At 54.0% G+C, this 13752-nt stretch overlaps 2 protein-coding genes across 5 annotated transcripts in view; both read right to left on the bottom strand.

Annotated features, from left to right (window-relative positions):
* Window positions 1-2360: 2360 nt before the first annotated feature.
* PABPN1L (PABPN1 like, cytoplasmic) lies at window positions 2361-5993 on the bottom strand. Its single transcript, XM_045582896.1, is given in 5 exon segments — window positions 2361-2993; window positions 3822-3928; window positions 3931-3994; window positions 4418-4714; window positions 5988-5993. Coding segments are annotated over 5 exon segments (819 nt in total). The 3' UTR covers window positions 2361-2648.
* Window positions 5994-7235: 1242 nt separating this feature from the next.
* Window positions 7236-13752, bottom strand: part of CBFA2T3 (CBFA2/RUNX1 partner transcriptional co-repressor 3) — a 93907-nt gene continuing 87390 nt past the window's right edge. For all 4 annotated transcript variants that reach the window (XM_045582591.1, XM_045582592.1, XM_036440888.2 and 1 more), the window contains one exon: window positions 7236-13386. In XM_045582591.1, the coding sequence (XP_045438547.1) occupies window positions 13096-13386 (291 nt within the window). In that variant the 3' untranslated portion in view covers window positions 7236-13095. The remainder of the gene's footprint in view (window positions 13387-13752) is intronic.

Here is a 13752-nt window from a genome sequence, read left to right as displayed (position 1 = left end):
CCTGGGAGAACGGGCTGGAACATTGGTGAGCCTCGGGCTGGAACTGAGATGAACATTTCTTGGCACCCTTTTGGGTTTCCTTCCCTTCCGACAAGCACAGGATTGCTTTTTTAAGTCACAGAAATAAAGACAGCTACATCTAGGAATGTGTGTGAAAAACACGTCCCTGCCCCCCTCTCCCGCCTCCCCACTGCTGGAAGTGGAAACCTAGAGTAGGGCTGAGAAGCAGCAGGCAGGCGTTGGTTGCGATGCCAGTGGGCCGTGGGCCCCTCTCGCAGGATTTCTTCCCTGCAGCCATGGTTGAGGTTTCGGTAGTGCTCTCTCCTGCCTGAGTAGTGGCTCTGATGGGGATTGCAAGTTGCTGACCCAGTGTCCATTCTTCCTTGCTTCCGTACTCACTTCCCCAGTGTTATTGAGGACAATTGACTAGACTTGTGGTCGGCAAACTGCGGCTCGAGAGCCACATATGACTCTTTGGCCCCTTCAGTGTGGCTCTTCCACAAAATACTATAGCCTGGGCGAGTCTATTTTGAAGAAGTGGCATTAGAAGAAGTTTAAGTTTAAAAAATTTGGCTCTCAAAAGAAATTTCAATCGGTACTATTGATATTTGGCTCTGTTGACTAACGAGTTTGCCGACCACTGGACTAGACAAAAGATACTTCCTACCTTTACAAGGATAGGTAGTTTTTATGGCATATTAAGTGAATGATGTTGGGAGTGACTTTCAGGAAAGATACTTTAAAAGGGGGTTCACATGCCAGATGGAATCCTTTGCCATCTTCTCCCTTCTTCCTGCCTAAAACTTGAATGTGATGGCTGGAACTCATCCCCTAAGGACAGGGAGCAGAAAGCTAGCAGGAGCCTCTGTCTTTGCTGACATACCAGGTCTGAGCTCCTTGCATTCAGCAATATTTTATTACAAAGAAAAGAAACCCTTATTGAGGCCATTGCTATTTGGGTTTTTCTGTATTTACAGCCAACCAACTCATAAATGCTTTCTACATTAGGGAACTTTTACACACATTGTTAGGTGCATTCCCATTTTAAGTGTGAGGAAACCAAGGTCAGAAGTAATGTGCTGGTCTTTGTTCTGCCAGCAGAACTGCCAGATGGCAGTTTCACGTTATCTTTTTACATCTTTATACAGGAGGTGGCCTGTTGAGAGCCACCTGCCTGGCTTTCCTCTGCCGCCCCAGGGCTGAGCCTCTCGGTTGCAGGTCCTAGTCAGCTCTTGGCTGTTATTCCAGATGATTTCTTCAGCTGAAGTTCACTGCCAGCATCAGTCTTCCCTGGGGCATCAGTGCCTCTCTCTTTCCATCCTTCTGGCCCAGACCAGATAGGGGCAAGGGAAACTGTGTGTCTGGGCTTTCTCCAGGCATAGCCACTCCAGTCTGCTCACCACCCACATGGCGGCCAAGTCCAGGAGTGCTTTCCATCCTTCTCCCACCTTAGGCTGCTCAGGCCTGCAATCCACAAGAAAGGAGGAACTCCTGGGCTCACTCTGTCCTCGAAGTGGCCACACAGAAAGGATCAAGAAAATGCTTCTAAAGAGGAACTAACTGCTTGGGGTAGAAGACTGTCAGCAGGACCTTAACAGAAAAGCCAACACATAAGAGGAGTGTATCAAGACCAACGCAGATTCCCCCTGCTGAGGCCTAAGGTGCTGAGCTGGCAGGAGGTGGTGTCATCTGCCAGGTGCTACCTAATCTGCAGCTCGGGGAACCACATCTGGTGGCATGCCTCACCTGCAGCCCCACTGCTCATGTCCTGACCACACTCAGAAATTCCTTGACCAAGCCTGGCTCGGCCCTGGGCTGCTGGGTGACCTTGGCAAGGTTCCTGACACTCAGACCTTCCAGCCACCTTTTCATTGGAGGGGAAGGGACTTAACACAATAGAAATTTACTCTTACAGTTCTGGAGGCCAGAGTGGGTCCTTCTGGCCGCTCTGAGGGAGAATTTCAGTCTTCTCTCCAGCTTCTGGTGGCAGCCAGTAATCCTCAGGCTTCCTGGGTTTCTTTGCTGGAAGCTCACAGGTGGTGTGCACAGGCCCCTGAGCCTACCAGACTCTTGTGGCATCCAGGACACGGGGCCTCCCAAGGCATCAGACCCTAATGTTGTTCTCTACCTTCTTAAGATCCCCACTTAGTTCTAAACTGTCCAGACACAGCTGTGGCCACTTGATGTGTCCCTGTTGAGCCAACATCTCTCCATGAGGTGAGATCCAATTTTGGAGGAATGCCTACCCAGTGCCACAAGCAAGACAAACCCTTTGGGGTGTGGGGTGCCTCCACCCCTTCCCTGCTGCCCAGCAGGTGTGCCGAGGGATGTTGGGAGATGGAGAAGGGGCAGGCTGGGCAGTATTTCAACCTCTGTGTGTCAGCCTCCCTCTGCTGCATTCCTGGCACCTCAGGGGTTAATGGCTTAATGTAGAGAAGCTCAGAGTGAGTCCATGCACCCCAGCGCCCCCACAAAGATGCCCTGGTGACTCATGGGGCTCTTGCACCTTGATGACGTGGCCCTGGAAGATGCTCTTGTCCAGGCCCACAGCAGCCTGGGCTGAGCTCTCAGTAGCAAATGTGATGTAGGCATAGCTGGGGTGAAATAAAGGGCTGGTAAGGGCAGCCCAGGTCACCCATGCTGGGCAGTTACCTGGGGTGCCCAGCCCCCTCCTCAAAGGCCTGTACTGACCCTTTGGGGTGTCCAGAAAACTTGTTCAGGGTGGTGACCTGATGGACCTCCCCACAGATGTTGAAATAGGCCTCAGTAGTGATCCCATAGTCCACCTGACACAGGCACGGCCTGGTGTGGGCGCTGTTGCAGAGGCCTCCCCCTCTGGGGCCTCCTCCCTGAGCATCCCCGTCTTGGCCCCCTGCAGCATGTTTTTTGGCAAAGGGGGGTTGACTGGAGCCCAGCGTGGGGGAGTTGGCCCAGGCCTCTGTCCCCACCCCTGTTGGAGGTAGACTGGGACTGAGATGAACACCCTCATGTGTTAGGCAACACCCCCATGTTTACTTGGCCTGTGCAGTGTATGGCTTTATAAAGCGGGGCTTATTGCCAGTGATTGACCAACTGGGAGATTTCATGTGGAAATCCTGACTCCCAACTCCCGTTGGAGGATCAGAACACTGGACCACACAGGCCCACAGCCCTTCCCGCCTCTTTAGACCCACCCTCTGGCTTCTTCCCAGGCCTGAGTGGCTTTCAGTTTGCCCCATACATATCCCTTCCTTATTTAAAAAAAAAAAAAAAGTTTTTATTGATTTTAGAGAGAGAGGAAGAGATAGAAGAGAGAAATATCGATGAGAGAGAAACCTCATCAGTTGGCTGCCTCCTGCACACCCCCTACTGGAATCAGGGTGTGTGTCCTGACCAGAAATGGAAGCTTTTGGTGCATGGGTCAATGCTCAACCATGAGCCACACCAGCTGGGCCGGGTCCCTCCCTTTAATCCTCACATCCAGGAGGAAGAAGTAGACCTGAAGTGGCCCCTGAAAAGACCCCACCTCACTCCCCTTCTGCCCTCATGTTGTCCCCGCCGATGGATCTTGGCCCATTTCTACCTTCTCAGGGATCCCAGAGCAGAGGCAGCCTGCAGAGAGCAGCCTCAGGGCAGGGTGGGCCCGGCTCTGGGCAGCTGCTAAGGGCAGATACCTCATGCTTATGGCTCACTTCTTACTCCAGGGCAGAGGTCCTGCCTTGGGCCTGTTCTACAAGGACTTACTGTCATCTGCTGGGCCAACACTCCTTGTGAGCTGGCCTTTTCTCAGCAGCAGCTCACAGCCCATCCTGATTTACAGACTCAGGGGCCTGCCCACCCACCAGGGAAGGGGTCCACCTGGCCTGCTGGCTCCTGCCTGTCTCAGGACTCAGTAGCTGCTGGGCCAGCACAGACCTAGCTGCCTCCTCTTTTCTGGCCTGGCCCTGCGCCCTGGGCAGCTTGGCCCCTGGGCCTGCTCCTTGGCCCGCAGCTTCAGTTTGATGGCCTCCAGCTCCTGCTAACATACAGCCCAAGCTGAGCTCCAAGGCAGGACACCCAGGCTCCTCTTGAAGGAGGGCAGAGGGAGGCAGGCCTGACCCAGTGGTCCTCGGGTTGGTGACCTCAGGAACGTGCTGGGGGCTTCTCCAAGAGGAATGGGAAGGCCATGTGGACTTGGGCCACAGAGAAGCTTCTGTAATCCTCCCCCAACAGACAAAGGTCCCTCCAGGCCAGACAGGTTGCCCTGCTCCCTCCAGCCCATGCAGCGATGGGCATCCCCACTACCCTCTTCCAGGGACAGTGGCCTCTCATCTCCGAGGTCAGAGCTGCGGTAGTTCATCTCCTGCTCCCACCACCTGCCCCCATACACAGGGTGCCCAAGGTCCCCGGCCAGCCTCCACTTGATGCTCCAGGCAGCTGTGCTCCATGAAGCTGCTACCTGGTCAGGTACTGGGTGCTCGGCCAGGTCCTCAGACAGGTCCTCCCTCTCAAGTAAAAACAAAGGGAAGCTTGTATCTTTCTCATCGTCCTCCACTTTCTCAGCTCCTCCTCTTCTGTCCCCACTCTCTGGCTCCAGAGGGGTCCTCTTAGTCCAGCTCCAGACCCCCCAGCCTTGGGCTTTGGGGTCCGAGGAAACCCTCTGGGGCCAGGCCTCGGTGGGGGGGTGGGGGTGGAAAGAGCATGTCTAGAAAGGCCAGATGGATGAGGAGGAAGTGAAGGGCAGGGTAGGCAAGGCCTCCAATGCTCACTTCCACACCAGCACCTACTGGTGCCCTCCTTGGTTTTAAGCCCCCTCCAGGCCAGCTGCTCCCACTAAACACTTAAAAGGCCTCCAGCGGCCGCCAAGCTCCAGCCCTGGCTTCTGGGCCCTGAGGACTCAAAGGCCGTGGACACCGGCCCGTCTGCTTCTTACTCACTGGGCAGGAATCTCTAGGACTCTCAAGCTGGAGAGAGGAGTGTAGCTAAGGCAGAGTCCAGGGGGCCCTTCCCTATGTCAGCTCAGCCAGGCTTTTTTCAAGGCCTGAGCTATGGGCAATGACAATCCAGGAAGCTCACTGGAGTCGTCAGTCCACACACCTTGATCAGGGTTATACTTCCAGTGGTAGGCCACTGTTATGATGACACAGACATGAGCAGATTACTAGAGTGCACAGACGGAGGAAGGATGATATAGGGTTCAGAACAACCTTCCTGGAAAAGGTGGCATTTGAGCCCCATTTGATGGACCCGGTCAGAGAGAGCTGGGGCCAAGGACAGGCTGGGCAGAGGGAACAGCTTGAGCAAAGGCCTGGAGGGGTGAGGATAGGGTGGTTGCCCAGGGGTCAGAGGTCTACCTCTGTCCCTTTCCATCCATCCATCCATCCATCCATCCATCCATCCATCCATTCCCCATGGGCCCTCCCTTCCCCCACTCCGGTTCTGGACCAGCTTTTAGATAGGAGCTACTTAGACGAAGCCAGAATCCTGCTCTGGCTACAGGACACAATGGTTGAATTATGTGCAGATCAGGCAATGGATCTTGGGCACCTGAAGGCAATTTATAACGCTTGCTTCTTCCGCCTCTACCGCTCCTCACTGCTGCCCGTGGAGGGCAGCTGCAGGCCCGTGTCCCTGTGTGCCCTGGTCTCCTCCATCTGTCCTCGCCTGGCTCAGCCTTGGTGAAGCTCCAGTTGTGGCTTTTCTGTCCTCCTGACATTTTTATGGGAGGCCCCTCTAGTGTGTTTGCCTACCCCAGGCCATAACGGGTAGGTCCAAGTTGGCTCATTGGGGTCCCTTCCTTGGGAATTTGGAACTGGGGGAGAGTTGCAGGCCACAGTGGAGCTGGACTATGAGCTCGGAGCTGGGGTAGCATTCCTCCCACGGTGGGGGTGCCGGGGGCTGCAGGTGTGAGAGGATGACATTGTCCTGAAAGTGGGGACACTGTGGCTCCCGCCCCAGCCCTGGAAAGCGTGGGCCCCCACCCTTTGTCTGACTTCCCTTTCCCTTACTTTACCCGGTTCTGTTCTCACCGCCATTGAGGCTGAGCTGAAGACTCCATGGTGTCCCCTTGGTCCCTAAAGAAGGTGGTCTCCAGGCAGATTCTCATGACCCCAGGCAGTGGTCTTGTATGCCCAGGCCTCCCAGCTCAAATGCAGGCCCTTGACTCTCCCCTTTTCTGTTTCCACACCTACATGTGTCCGCACTTGCATGTGCAAGACTCCAGGGGGCACTATTGCCACTGTACTTCTACTTTCAGGGAGCCTCCCTGACTGTTCCTCCTCCTTCTTGTGGCCACTGTGCCTGGACTCACCCGCTGTCTGTCCCGTATAAATGACACATGTTCAGGTCCCTCCTGACAGGCCACAGTCCCTCAAGTCAGTTTCCAAGTCTGCACTGAGGACAGGGCTGGCTGGACAGGGATGGAAGTGCAGCCACAGCCTGACTTTCTTCCCTACCATGAGGCAGTTGGTCCCCTCCCTCCTGTGGGTCTGAGACCCCATGGAGGCCTCTGGTCAGGGCCCTTCCCTCTACCTCCACATGGGAGGCAGGACATCGCGGTGCTGTGTCCAAGCCGAGAGCTGCTGGACGCCAGCCCAGGCCCGGCAGCCTCCCTCTGAGCTCAGCCTCTGCAATGGAAAAACGCTGTCATCCCACTCTATGCCGAGACTGCTGACACACCAGGCCCAGCTGGGGCTCCCGCCAGCCGCCTGGCGTGGGGACAGCCTCGCCTCCACACTGGCCTTTCCAATGATGCCTTTCAAAAATACACCATGTTCCAAACCTGGGCCCGAGTATTAATAACACCCCTCCCCCAGGGGCTGCCTGTGAACCAGGAGTGCCAAGTACTGGGTGCCCGGCTCTGGACGGAACCTGCCCCAGGAACTGGGGCACCATGGCTGACACCTGGCTCCTTAGGATCAAGGTATCCCTTCCCTTAGTGTCCATGCTCAAGGTCTCATGGGAGGTGCCTGGCACTGCCACAGGGCGTGGGGCTTGGGGCCCATGAAGCCATGGGTGGCATTTGGGGTCCAAGGTCATCCAGATCACCTTGAGGACGCACCCTTTGAAAGTTCATCATACAGGAGGCTGGGGGTGGACTGAACAGGGTCTACCTGCATCCCATACCCACTCCAACATATGTCACACGGTTGTTCACTTGCTTGGGGCAGCTCCTTGTGTCTCTTGCTTGGAACTTAGAAAGCCCCCAACACATTTGGTGAATAATGTGTGAAACAGGACAACCCAAGTCACCGTGAACTCAAGGAGAGGCAGAGCCGTGATGGCAAATGTTGGCTTTATTACACGACACAGAGGTAACTGACGTGACCTGAATTATAACGTCTTACAGTGTCCAGGTCAAACAGAGTACATCAGAGGACACGCGACAGGGACGGCATGCCACGGATCCTACACAGCGCGAGGAAAACCCGTTACAGGAAAACGACCCAACACTCACTGTCCAACTCCTTTTGGGGAATTTAAAAAATAAAAAGAGAAGGAAGAGGAAGTGGAAAATCAATGTGTTCCCCACAAGGTTGTGTGAGGCTGTGCCTTAGTCCTGGTTCCACGCCCAAAGCCTGTGAAGGATGCAGTAGGTGAGCCGACAGCTGGCCTGGCTGGGCCCCCTGTCCAGGCTGGGAGCAAGGGCACCCAATGCCTTCATTCTAATATCTAAATACCAGGCTCCAGTTTGAGGCCTAACATTGCATTACTGCTACGAGGGGTCTGTGGGATGGCATTCCAGGGGCCAGCCGAATTGAAACAAAACAAACAGAAGCATGCAAGATAGTGTTTTCTGGAACTTTGGGGGACAGGTTGCTGTCACAGGCATCCAGCTCCCCCAGGCCTAATCCATGAGGTGACCAGAGAGCAGACAGGTCCTCAGAGTCCAGCTCCTGCACCCCCTCTGCTTTCCTGCTCTCCCTCCTCTCCTGCCAGCAGAGCCATGACCCAGCACCTTGATCCCAGCCTCATTTTTTGAAACTGCCCCATGTGGCATGGGGGCCTGTGGAAATAGGCTGATGGGGCTAGGGCGAGCTGGGCAGGGGACCCTACTGGGCCTCTAGGATCCCAGGCACACTTACCACCATCAGCCAAACTCAGCCTGGGCAGGGCCTGTTCCTACATCTTTCAGAGCTCCGAAGAGCTAACTTCCAACTGTCCAGGATCCCAGGATGGAAGATGGGGATGGGAATGGGCAGAGTGACCATGAGCACCCCAGGAGAAGAGGGGCTCCAGGAGCTGGTGACTGGAAGGAGGTCAGCATTGGGTTCTTTCTTCCCCTCCTTTCCTTGGGACAGTGGCCTCTGGAGGCATTGTAGCCCATGCTACAAGTCAGGGTTTTGCCAGGGAATGTGTTCACCCTGACTGGTAGTTCTGGTCACAGGGTCTCTGAGCAGGTGTATGGCCACTTCCCAACTCTCCTGGCCCATGGCCACCACACTTTCCAGGTGGGCCCAGACTGGCCAGAGCTATTGCTAGAGCTATTGCTAGGACTTCGGTCCAGTCTGCCCAAATGCCTATCACAGAACCTCCTCTTTCTCTGGAGCAGGTCTGGCCCTTCCCACAGATGTGAGAAAGCTTAGGTCATGGGAGGATCCAAAGCACCCTCAAGCTTTGGAACATAAAGAGGGTTGGTGGTACTACTAATGGTTCAGTGGCTGAAGAGGTGGATGGATTGAGATATGGTTGTAGGCGTTAGATTGGAGGTGGGATAGATAGAAACATGCATAGAGATGAATGGTGGAGAGACAAGCAGATGGGTGAAAGGATGAATGGGGGATGGGATCAAGTGATGGTTGTGATATAGTAATGGAAGAATAGATGGATGGATGAGTAGATGGATGAATGAATGGATAGATGGGTGAATAGATGGATGGGTGGTCATATGAATAGATGGGTGAGTTGGTGGGTGGATGGATGAATGGATAGCCAGACACATGACTGAACTGGACAAAAGGATGAAGTGATGAAAAGAGAGTATCAATAAATAACTGTAGATGGGCTGAGGGGATGGGCAGAATGATGGCTGGACATGCTAGCTAGAGTGGACTGGAATAGGCAAGATGGGTGGTTGACAGAGACAAGGCTTTGGTGTCATTTTGAGGATGTATTTGGAAAAACTGGCAAACAGGAGAAAGTTAGGGCCTGAGCTGATTCCTCTCCGCCATGTTGCTGGGATAAAAACAAAACCAACACCTCCCTGCCCCTTTCCTGTCCATCTCCCTCTTCCACTGAACCTCCTGGGGCCTTTCTGAGTGACCCCATTTGCCAAACCCACAGGAGAGCCCCCTCCTGGGAGACTGGCTTCTCTTTTCCCACAGCTCTAACCCTCCTGGACCCCGGAGGCTTGCTCCAGTTTTTTCTCTTTGCCCTGGTCCTGGCTTCCCTGTGTCCTGGTGAGCCTGGGGATGGGCCTCTCTATTCAGATGAGCTCTGGGGTATGCCAGCCTGTCCATGCATGCAATGGAAGGTGCTGGTCTTTGCCAACAGAATACCCCCCAGACACTACCTGGGATGGTGACACATCCTAAGAGAAAGACCAGCCTGTGTCCAGACAGGATGGAAAATAAGGAGACGAGAGGAGGGGGTGGGAAATGTTGAGGGTAACACACCAGGGTACTTTCCACATGGGGGTGAAGGAGAGGGGCCCGGTGTCAGCACACATCCTGCTATCCCTTGCCTGTGGGCTGGGGGCTATGGCCTCAGGAGGTAAAGCTGCCATTTTGGTTTGGAGGGAAGGAGGCGCTTTGAGATTTGCACCTCACCGAGCTTTTGGGTCACCTGAGTGGTGGTGACCTGCGGAGAGGAGACCCTGGCCGCCACACCCCTGGTCAAAGCTCAGGAGGCACCAGGGCAGAACAGCCCCTGAGCAGACAGCAGGAGGCTAGATGCCCTCATTGCATAAGAAAGGCAGCGCTCCAGGTCAGATCCAGGTGCTGCATGGACACTCCTGTTTAGTGTCACTATTCCAGGTCCAAGCTATTGATTCCATATTTGGTTGTGAGGTCTTTGGCCACAGGGGGCCTAAGCACAGCAACAGACAGAAACACCAGCTCTCTGAGCATGGAAGGGGGTGCCAGCACCCTCCTCACCACTCCCTGGGCAGGAGGAGTGGGAGGAGCTGCCTACTCAGCTGACACAGCCTTCACCAACTCAGGACTTTCCCGCCCATCCTGGGCCTGGCTTCCTCACTGCAATCCCCTCCCCATCTTGCTGCCATCCCGATCCTGAGGATGCTCTAGGCTCGCAGGGGCTCTGCCCTTGGGCCTGTGGCCAGTCACTCATGCTAGGTTACTGCAGCCCCAAGAAGTGGTGGCTTCTTGGAATAAGGGATCTGGATGTGAGAACCACACCACGAAACCTTTTGTAGGTGGCTGAGGGCACCCTCTTCCTGATTGCTGGGGTGGGAGGGGCTGTCCCACCTCAGACCCTCTGCCCGTGGTTCAGACCTGGAGGTCGGTCTGACCTGGACGTTGCCAGCTGACCAACATGCTAGTGTCCCTGGCAAACTTGCTTGTCCCCAAAGGGGGACCATGCAAGGGGCAGGGAAACAGGCTTTCGAGGCAAACCTGCGAGTCTCCAGGTGAGGGGCTTCTCCATCAGACCATCAGCCTCACCCCCAAGTCCAGACAGCAGGGATGTGAGTGATTAGGGGCCTTAGCCCTCTTCCACCAGACCCCCAGCGCACCCAGGGCAGACACTCTCCAGACACCCTGTTTAGCAGCAAACCTTATGGGAACAGAGTCCAAAGCGCCCACCTCCAAGGGGAAGCATGCCCATTTCACTGCACATCCGAAGCTGCCGTTTTAATAGGTACAACGCTTAGAAGAGAGAAAGCCGGCAGCAGCCTCTGCTGTCCTGAGAGCCCAGATCCCAAACTGGTCCTTGCTTTCCTGAAATCCACAAAAGTAGACCTCTGCGAGTGTGACGGACCCGCTCACCAGGCATCGGAGATGGTGGCTGGGATGGGGAACTTTCTGGAGGATAATAGACCCATCTTGGAATTAGGTCTATTTCAGAATTAGGTTTTCACTGTCAGGTGTTGTTCAGGGGCGGCACCTGGTCTGTGGAAACCAGATGAAATCCATCTTTTCAAATACTCAAAGAATGAATTCTTACAACTCCGAAAAAAAAGGTAACAACAATCAAACAAACCCATTGCTCCCCGTAGAACCACAGTTCAGATTTCTTTGAAAACCAATTTCCTACACTTGACATACTTCTGCAGTTTCTCTTAATTTTTTTTTATTTGGCAAACATCTCTTCTTTATTATCATCATGAATATCATTATTTGGACCTCTGCAAGGACTATATACATTCACATTAACGTACACTATTGACTTCTTGCCTCTTGGTGGGGCTCCCCAGGAACCCCGGTTTCAGTAGCTGGTCACTCCGTATTGCACTCCAGTCCTGGGAACTTCTCACAGCGATGCAAGAAAATGCCAGATCACGGACCATGCTGCTGTTTGTTCTCCATTGAGCACAGGTGAGAATTCCTTACTCCTTTATTTCCTCCTTGAGATCGCTTGAGGGGGTTGAGTGGGGAAGGGAGGACAGGGCTAGAGTGAGGGGACATCCCCACCGACGATCAGCTGGACAGAAACGTGAGGTTATACCCAGCTGACTAAGCCTCCAAAGGTGTGGAGAGGGCAGACTGTTCTTGGAATTTTTTTTTCTTTTTCTTTTTCTGTAAAAATGTGAAGAAAGAATAGGTTCAGGGGACACTGGTGGAGGGTGGCGATGGGGCAAAGACGAGTTGGGTGGGGCAGCACTGAGGAGGGGAGAAGAGGTAGAGGAGGAAAACGGAGAAGCAGTCGTTATTGGCGCAGTTGCTGTCTCCTCGTGCTTGGAAAAGCACTCAAGAATCAACCCGAAAGATTGTCACAGTTTTGTTTCAGAATTATGCTCTCTCTGGGAAGGACACGTTAGCACTTTTTTTCACAAGTGGGAGAAATGAAATGTGATGAAAATTCACAGAGGGCGTGAGGACAGATGGAGGCATCTTCCCCTGCACACGTGTAGTGCATGGCTAGGCATGCTCCGTGTGCACACGCAGACACACGCTCGGCGGGTGGGCTGCTGAGGGCTCCAGACCCACTGCCCTGTGCCCAGCAAAGGCGTTGCCGTCTAGTCAAAAAGAAACAAAAGTCGCTTCTTGCTGGGCAAAACCCTCCAAACCCCAACATCCCAAACTCTAAAAACAGAATAAAAAGGAAAAAAACCAACATCTGTACAAACCCAAGAGTGGAGTAAAACAGTGAAAAGAATACTTTGGCAGTGACAAATTTTGGATTTTGACTTCTCGTGTTTGCTTTTTGGATTTCCTTTGGAGCAGAGGTGTGTGCGGCATCCTTGGCTGGCTAGCTGGCAAGGTAGTTTACAGGTATGCTTCCTTTATTTTTTTAAAAAAACTTTTTGGATTTCTACTTAAAGCCAAAGAGTTTGACATTAAAGGAAAAAAACAAAATCTGAAACCAAAAATGCTTCTTGGGTCAGAAACGGAAGTCTTTCTTACCATCTTCACCGAATCAGCCACATACCCGTGGGGTAGTCTCGGTGACGCAGAGGCTCAGATCTCCGGCTAGAAAATAACAGTTTTCTTTTTCCCTTTTTAATCAGGAAGGGGAAACCCCCCACCGTTTTCTTTGTCCATTTCTAAGTGGCTCTTTTGCCATAAAAATCCCCCAAAATTCTTCATTGAAAATATAAGCCACCAAACAATTCGGTTTTTTTTTCATTAAAGAGAAAGTGTTTGAAAGTCATAAAGACAGAAAAAAAGGGAGGGGGAGAAGGAGAAGGAGAGGTAGAGAGAGGGAGTGGGCGGGAGAGGGAGAGGGAGAGAGAAGGGCAGTGGACGAGCTGGTGGAGCTCCAGCGGGGGTCCGCTCCGTGTCTAAAGCCCGGGAGGTTCTGAGGATGCTTGAAGAGGTTGTCGCGTGAGATCATCAGGTAGCTGAGGAGGTTGCGTTGAATGCGTTTTTTTGTTGGTTCTGTGTTTTCTTTTGGAGAGAAGCAGTAGCAGCAGTGACTCCAATGGTCGGGCTCCCAGGGCCGAGCGAGGCGTCCGGCAGCTGGGGCTCGGCGGGGTTGGTGGGCGCATGTCTGTGGGCCGAGCAGCGGGTCTAGGAGGGGTCAGCGGGGTGCGGCGTCCAGGGGGCCAGGGGAGCCAGGGCGAGAGGGCCCTGTGGAGCCAGCTTCACTGGGGCTGGCAGCACCCGTGGGCAGGCAGGGGCCCAGGCTGGTGGCGGCGTCGGGCTGTCCTGGCACTGGGTCGGCCACCACGGCCGAGGGGCCCTGCAGGCTCTGGCCGCACACGTGGTGGTGCTTCTCCCAGTCCTTGTGCTGACAGAAGGAGCCGCAATAGCGCGCCGCGTTGCAGCCGCTGCACGTCTCGCTGGCCTTGCGCCCACAGTTCCAGCAGCTCTGGATTGGGTGGAGGAGAGGGTCAGGGCGGGCCAGGGCTGGGCCACTCCAAATCCCCCAAGTCCCCAGCCCAGCTGCGGAATGGGGAAAGATACCCTCTAAGCCAGTGTTTCCCAAACTTCTCTCATGATACAGATTCCTGAATCCCAACTAAGAAATGCTAAGCTAGAATTCCTGGGAACATATAGGTAAAATTGTATACTTAACTAGTGCTCTAAAATCTGTATTTTAACAACTCCACCAGGTGATTCTCATCATGAGAGAAGTTTGGGAAACACTGCGAGTCTAAACGAATGGGCTCGGACCCAGCCAGGGTGCTGAGACCCCGTAGTGCCTCAGCTTGTGGTGATCATTGGGAACATGGCC

Source organism: Pipistrellus kuhlii, unplaced genomic scaffold (assembly GCF_014108245.1).
Source record: "Pipistrellus kuhlii isolate mPipKuh1 unplaced genomic scaffold, mPipKuh1.p scaffold_m20_p_17, whole genome shotgun sequence".
Classification (NCBI taxonomy): domain Eukaryota; kingdom Metazoa; phylum Chordata; class Mammalia; order Chiroptera; family Vespertilionidae; genus Pipistrellus; species Pipistrellus kuhlii.
Note: the sequence above shows the minus strand (reverse complement) of the source record. Positions and strands in the feature narration are given on the sequence as shown.